This window comes from Nannobrachium achirus (genome assembly GCF_963921795.1).
Source record: "Nannobrachium achirus genome assembly, chromosome: 7".
NCBI lineage: Eukaryota > Metazoa > Chordata > Actinopteri > Myctophiformes > Myctophidae > Nannobrachium > Nannobrachium achirus.
The window spans coordinates 46,854,657-46,862,868 of NC_137816.1; the positions used below are offsets into that span (position 1 = coordinate 46,854,657).

Here is an 8,212-nt window from a genome sequence, read left to right on the forward strand (position 1 = left end):
ATGGCTGCAGTAAGTTTACTTTGCTTACATTGCCTATTTGTCTCTGTTTCAGCAAATGTACCATTGTCCAACCGCTGTTCATTGTTTATTGCATGAAATTGTATCAAAGACAGCTATATTTCCGTCCATTCCTTAACCCTTATCCCTAAACTTCTTTGCCCCTTTTTACTATTTAGAAAAGAAAAAAAAAATAATAGTTCAATTTCAAATAGCTGATCTACAAGCTCACAACGTGTCAATGTAGATCGGCTATTTGAAATATTTTAAAATGTTTTTCAAAATAGTGAAAAAAGGCAAAGAAGTTTAGGGATAAGGGGTAAGGAATTTACGAAACTATATCTCTCTGTCTATACGAAAGAGAAGTGTCTTTTCTGTAATCATGTGAGATAGATAAGCCATCATTTGAGGTCTGTCCTGAAACAAGTGCATGGGTCTGTGTTTGTGTGCCCATGCGTGCGCTGCAAAGCGTACAGTTGACCCTCTCACACTAAAGAGGTCCATAAACACCTCTGTCTTTGTGCAGACTGGAACATTCCGAGTGGTGTCAGAGGAGGAGCAGGCCATGAGGTCCAAGTTAGAGCATTTGACAGTGAAGGATCACGGTCCCGTGTTCGGTCCTTGCGCCAAGCTGCCTGGCCACACGGTACAAAAGGTAACCCAACGTTGAAAAACAGACATACAGTCATTCTCTTGATCAAGATGGCAATTCTGACTGAAACCTTTCAAATAGCATTAAAGCAGTGGTTCTCAAACTTTAAAATGTCAAGGTCTCCCCTTAACTCTGACAGTACACAAATGAAACCAATTTGGTTTCATTTGTGTACTGTCCCAAAAGGAACCCAGAGAGTCCCTGGACCCCATTTTGAGGACCACTGCATTAAAGGACAACTTCGTTTTTTTACAACAAGGGTTCATATTTTTGATTGTAATTAGAGAAAATAAAGGATGAGTGTTAAAATGTTTTCATTTACTCCTTTCTATCATTTTAGAGATTTTAATTATTTTGATTTCAGTGACTGGGGGCATATGCGTACAAGTGGCTAAATATGTATTTTTAGACACAATAAGCCCATTCCCAAGATGCACCCTAATCTTTCATGGGCAGATGTGACTTATGGGGGCTACTAGTGTTATTAGGAATACTAATAAATAAATCGTTGGCTTATTGTGTCTAAAAAGACACATTTAGCCACTTGTACGCATGCCCCCACCCCCTGAAATCAAAGTCACTAAACGTGCTAAAACAATAGAATGAAGTACTGTAAATGAAAACATTTTAACAGTCATCTTTTCTTTTCTCTGATTACAATCTAAAATATGAACCCTTGTTGTAAAAAAAAAACAAAGTTGTCTTTTAACCATCATACTACTCGGGCCATATCAACTCATGATACACATTCTGTGTTATGAGTTCACTGTTGCAAAGAAAGAATGTTGCTGTGTTCCACTCAGGCAAAGGATGAGCTAAATGAGACAGACGAGAGGCGGATATCCTCTGTGAAAGAGCTGAGGGCCTTGATGAAGGAGAGAGCAGGAGAGGGAGACGACCTGGCCAAACTGGTGGTGGAGCGATTCGGGGACAAGCCTGATTCTCTGATGCTGCGTTTCCTCAGGGCACGCAAGTTTGATGTAGCCAGATCCCATGAGCTCATGAAGGGTGAGTCATAGGAGACTTACATGAAGAATATACCTATAGCTATCCATTAGGGCTGCAACGATTAATCGATTAATCGTAATCGAATCGATTATTCAATTAGTTGCCAACTAATTTAGTAATCGTAATTGAATCAGCAACTAATCGCTGGAATTTCTATTAATACCAGGAATTTAGGGTCAAGAACAAAGAATATGACTTGATTTTTTTTTTAATGACCTATTTGAAAAGAGTACCATTGCCCTTTAACCTGACAAATGTGTAGCTACCGTATGCTTCAATCAGTATGCATTCAGAAAAAGGTATTTATTTTTTGTCTTTTAGTAGCAACCTAATCGGCAGCTGAGCAAAATGTAAGTTATGTATTTTTGAATGAATTATTCATCTTTAATGTATTTTTTGTTAGTTAAAAGTTTTAAAACATGTCTAAAAGAACTTCAAATCTAATTAATAAGGTAATTGCTAAAAAAGTGCCATAATCCGATTAATCAACATTTAAATAATCGACCAATTAATCGATTAAGAAAATAATCATCCATCCATCCATCTATCTAGCCATCTATCCATCTGTCCGTCATTTGATTAATCTACACTTATACAAATATTGAAATAGCACATGTTACTTGATATCTGTACTTCACTGAACTAAATATTACATTATTCAATTACTGCAATTACATTTGATTAACGTCTATCAATCAACTGATCCCATCCACTTATTCAGAAGTGCATAGTGTATGTCAGTTCTGTGCTAGGACATTGAGATTCATATATATGAATCAAAATTAATTATGCCCTATCCTTATTATTTTTTGTGTGATCCTCTTTGTTCTCGAGCTTCCGCAGACCTCTTCTATAACAGGGTTATAGTAATTGAGGTCCGAGTTCTTTTGTTCTCTGAATGGTAACCCATCAGTGAGACAGGGAGGATAGTCCACATTAATTGGGGACTCTTAGATGCCTCTGTCTCCCCGACAAAGGCTTCCCTTGTGTTCAAATAGGGCAGCAAGTTTACTTTCTCCTGGGAACATCCCAGTGTGTGTGTGTGTGTGTGTGTGTGTGTGTGTGTGTGTGTGTGTGTGTGTGTGTTTGTTTGTGAGAGAATTGGGGGGTCAAAGCACACTATTCCATTGTTGTTTGGGGCTTACTTGCGTAACATAAAGAATCATATGTGTACATGCGCCCACACACTCCATTCTGTACTGTACATTTGTAGAAGCATGTGCACACACGCATGCGCGCGCGCACACACGCACACACGCACACACACACACACGCACGCGCATCGTTCTGTGTGAATATACTGTAGGGGGTTCTGTAGGGGGTTCTTTGTAGTGTGAGAGAGGAATGTGAACATGAATTGTTCAATGGGGTTAATTGGGTTTCCAGAGCAAAGTGCTGAAAACACGCGCGAGCGAACATGAACATGAACACGAACACACACACACACACACACACACACCTACACACACACACACACACACACACACACACACACACACACACACACACACACACACACACACACACACACACACACACACACACAAGCGCGTTCAAGGTGGTTAGGGGGTAGGAAAACGGGGAGGCGGGGGTAGCGGGGGGCAATTAGCCCTATTCACGGCCCGCCCACTCAGCACATTTCTCAGCAACTTCCTGGTGCTAACGTCAGTTTTGAAGGGGAAACTATAACAGAAATTGCTGGACTTTTAAGCCAACAAATCGTTATTTCGAACGGTAAAGTAAATTATAATGCTTTGTGTCTTTTACAATGTTCTTGATCATGCTAGCCGTATTTTATACTTTACTATTCGGAAATTGCATTAAATTTGCAGGCTTTTACCCTTCAAAACGTGACTTCAGCACCAGGAAGTTGCTGAGTGGGCGGGCCGTGAATAGGGCTAATCTGCTCAACCCAGGAGGCATACTACTGAACCTACACGAGGCCAGTTGTAAGCGTTTGTGTTGTTTCCACATGATGCGGGTGCCCTAGGTTACGTGCGCTTCAGGAAGGACTACCCTGAGCTGTTTGAGAACCTGACGCCTGAAGCAGTGCGCAGCACCATCGAGGCAGGCTACCCTGTGGTCCTGCCCAGCCGAGACAAGTACGGACGGGTGGTCCTGCTCTTTAACATCGAGAACTGGGATCTGGAGGAGATCACCTTCGATGAGGTCGGTGGCTGCACTCAGAGCAGACAACACAGCAAAGTGAATTGTCTTTGTCACAGACGAGCACAGTGTGATATCGGGCTTGTTCAATAATTGCGTAGGAGAATATTATTGTAAAATAATTTCTTGATTTATTATACGCAGCGTAAAAAAATCGATTTGTAGTCAACGGAGTCTGCACAGGTGAGAGACACAATTTGGGATGGTTTTGAGCATAAATAATAATAAGTAAGCCATGTGGCCCATAGGGCAGGAGCATATCTCCTGTTTCTGTAAAGTGAGGCAGCTTGATGTACAAGTACACCCCCTGGACATTACTCTAGTATGTCGTCGGGACTTTCCCCAAAGCAACCCTTTGATGTTGAGTGCCAAGCAGGGAGGCACCGGGTCCCATTTTTCACTCTCACCACATCATGAATCAAATTATACTGTGTACGTCTGTTTTTACACAATGATTACAGACATTTACAGCAAAACTATAACAGGGTTCCCAGAGAATCACATCAAATGAGGATCCTTGGCCTAATGCATCTCAAACTGGGGGTCTCTGAAAAAAACGTACTAATGCAACAGAATGTAACTGTGTGTTCCAGACATTGAGGGCATACTGTGTGATCCTGGAGAAACTGCTGGAGAATGAAGAGACCCAGATCAACGGCTTTGTCCTGATTGAGAACTTCAAGGGCTTCTCCATGCAGCATGCCTCTGGGATAAAACCCACGGAACTCAAGAAGATGGTGGATATGCTACAGGTCAGCCACTATTACTATGCTACTCAAATCCTGACTATTAAAGGTAGGGTAAGTCATTACCATTTAAGTTTCAGTTTTCATGTATGTGACAGGACTACAAACCATGGATTGACATCTAGACCTACTGCACATACAGTATGAAACAGAGCTGCTACCTTTAAATGCATTTTGAGAAAAAAATAATGCTGATAATTGTTCCAAATGTGTACCCTGTATATACGTTGGCCCGGTCGCTGTCAAAATGAGCACACACACTCCCTGGATGCCAATTCAGAACCTCTGCCCGACATTTTTCAAATGGCCGCCCTGTTCTAGCGCCACCATGAGGCCGATGTTTGCAAAACACATTTCTGTACATTATTCTTAGAGATTTTGTCCACAAATCCTACAAATCGGTAGACAGTATCTCTACAGTCATGTGATCAACATGGATCTGTCTGATTTTCCATATTCCATCCTGATTGGCTACAATTGGCTTCCAAAGTTTGCAGGATTGCTCCGTTTTGAACAAAATGCCTCAAATCATGAACACAGTGTGCAATCTTGGTGAAATTGGGCGTGCACGTTCCCACTAGGCCGAAGAAGAAATGCCATTTCAAATTTCTCAAATCAGCCTCATGGTGGCGCTATAACAGGGACATTTGTGTTTTTACTTATAACTCCACCGATAAGCATTTTTCACATTTGCCTTTTATAGCGCCACCAGGAGGACAACTTATGTAAAACACATTCTTTGCTATTACTCCACCAGATTTTCTCCAACAATCATGCAAATCAGTAAACAGTATCTCTATAGTCATGTGATCAAGTCCGATCCGTCTGATATTTCATATTCCATCCTAATTGGCTAATATTGGCTTCCAAAGTTTGCAGGATTGCTCAGTTTTTGAACAAAATGCCTCAAATCATCAACGCAGGTTGCGATTAACGTGAAATTTGCCACACACATTCCCACTAGGTCAAGGAACAAATGCTACCCTTGCACCACCAGCAGGTAGACTTTAGCAAAACACATTTTTGGAACACAATGCCTCAAATCATGCATGCAGCGTCCGACTGCCATGAAAGGTCTAAGATTGGCGAAGAACACATGCCACCATTTTTACATTGGCCTATTATAGCACCACCAGGACACCTGGCCTGGTGGAGACCTGTGCTCGGAAGAGCACTGCTTCTAGTTTTACTTGTAACACTTGCTTTGGCAATGTAAACGTATGTTTTCTCATGCCAATAAAGCTCCTTTGAATTTAATTGACAGGCGTGGGCCATCCTCCAATCATGATCAAGTGGGGGCGGGCCTTGGTGCGCATAAGGCCCACCCACTCGACCATGATTGGAGGAAGGCCCCCACTCTATCCTGATTGGAGGAAAACCTGTCTCCTCCATCAAAACTGAAACTGCTTTTTTCTCCTCACAGGAGATAAGGCTGAAGTCCAAATATGGACCAAACATTCTATAGTAATTAGTACTATCAGAACATAGACCCATTCTGTTATTGTTTGAATCAAATGAAATCACTTCTCTTACCTTTAATTTAGCTCTGACAAAAAGGTAAAATTATAAACAAACCACTTAAAGTTATGAACCAATGTTGTATTGTTATTACCAAAACCATTCAAAGGAATCACAAGGATTTTCCTAATACCTTTGGTCTGTCTTGTGTTGTCATCTTGTGCAGGACTCCTTCCCTGCCCGTTTCAAGGCAGTCCATGTCACTCACCAGCCCTGGTATTTCACCACCACCTATAACGTGGTTAAACCCTTCATGAAGAGCAAACTGCTGGAGAGGGTGAGAGGGGTGGAGGGGTGGAGGGGTGGGTGGAGGCTTTAAGATTATGTACGTTTCAAAATGTATGAAAGTTGTGGCATTAAAGGAGTAGTTCACCCCCAAAATGACTTTTTTCCTATTGATTACTCACCCCATGGAGACTTGAGTTCAATAATATTTTTTGGCAAATCTTTGGCAAAAAAGTAATTTAATTATAATAAATTTACCACCATTGATTCAATGCATTTGGGTCTCCATCCGGAATCAATGGGCCTACAAAGAGTCTCCTCAAATTATTGGCTTAGGAATGCGACAAAAAACTCTCCATGGGGTGAGTAATCGATTTGAAAAAAAAAAAAGTCATTTTGGGGGTGAACTAATTCTTTAAGTACAACATTTTACACCAGAGGGCACTCGCTAACCATATTGATTGATTTTTTTATGTATGTAGATTCATACATTACATTTAGTCTCAGAAACTCTCAGAGGATATACAAGCTCACAGCGCGGCACCGAGTAGATCTGCTACATTGTAAATTTAAAATGTTGAAAAATCCTGAAAATACCTTTGAATATTTTGATCTGATTCTATAAATGTCATCTAAATCAGTGGTTCTCAAACTTTATCATGTCAAGAACCCCCAAAATTACATGTATTTGTCCACGGAACCCCATCTCAAAATATGTTGTTCCAGGGACCACCCAGAAGCAAATATTTGAGTTACAAATGTTTGCTTTTAAAAAGATATATTCAAAGATTTGCCAAAAAAATAAAAAATAGCAGATGTACAAGCTCGCAGCGCGGCACTCGGTGCCGTGCTGTGAGCTTGTATATCTGCTATTTTTTAATAGTTAAAGCATAAAATAATGGTTCCAGCCAGGTCTAATGCTGCATTCACACTGCAGATATATAGTTGAACGTTTTGCTTGCTTGGTCAATGTTATCTCAATGGAAACCAGCTTTAAAGATACAGGACATACACAGAACAAAGCTTTGAAAGCTTTAAAGCTGGTTTCCATTGAGATAACATTGACCAAGCAAGCTAAACGTTCAACTATATATCTGCAGTGTGAATGAGGCATTAAGCCCTTTTTTTTTTAAAGTTCTAAAATAGCTGATCTACAAGCTCACAGCGCTTCGCATCATGACAGTTTTATGATGCTTAAATTCTACCCGTAACTTCCCCCAGGTATTTGTCCATGGCGATGTGCTAGATGGCTATTTGAAGGACTTTGACGCAGACATCCTGCCTGCAGACTTTGATGGGACAGCTCCCGTTTCCGACTACAAGGCCATCGCCACCAAGCTTTTTGGCTCTGAAGACACTGCTCTCTAAAAAGCATGCTGTGTTAATACCACCAAAACATGAGGCTGGAACAGTTTGTCAGTCCTTTCCAAAACCAACAATTGAGTACCTGAGACGAAAAACAGTCCAAATCCATATTTTAAAGAATTTGATTATAGATATTTTTTTGATTTACCAGACTGTAAACCACAAACTAGAAGTTTTTAATCTGTTACATTCTTAATGCACTCCCCCCTCATTGTGTTGAATTCGTTTTTTTTTTTACTTAACTCATATATAATAGGAATTATAAGAAAGTGGAAAAGCAGTATATCTCCAACAGTTTGTGGAACAACAGTATAAGTCCGTACAATTAACTGAACAAAATGAGGGGGGGTGCATTAACAATTTAACAGATTAAAAATGTTTGTGGCTTACAGTCTGGTAAATAAAAAGAAAAAAAATATATATAAAAATATATATGTATGGACTGTTATGCGTCTCAGGTACTCAATTATATTGGCCTTCACCCCTAGATGTCTATGTCTTGATCAGATCAGGTTTATGATCTATTATGAGGCTA

The 8,212-nt window shown here is 40.4% G+C and overlaps 1 protein-coding gene across 1 annotated transcript; it reads left to right on the forward strand.

The window, feature by feature from the left end:
* rlbp1a (retinaldehyde binding protein 1a) lies at window positions 1-7,680 on the forward strand (the record flags this gene model as incomplete). Its single annotated transcript, XM_080730263.1, has 7 exons — window positions 1-9; window positions 524-652; window positions 1,453-1,657; window positions 3,648-3,826; window positions 4,417-4,575; window positions 6,254-6,364; window positions 7,534-7,680. The coding sequence occupies 7 exons, from the start codon at window positions 1-3 to the stop codon at window positions 7,678-7,680; spliced, it is 939 nt and encodes a 312-aa protein (XP_080586389.1).
* Window positions 7,681-8,212: the final 532 nt, after the last annotated feature.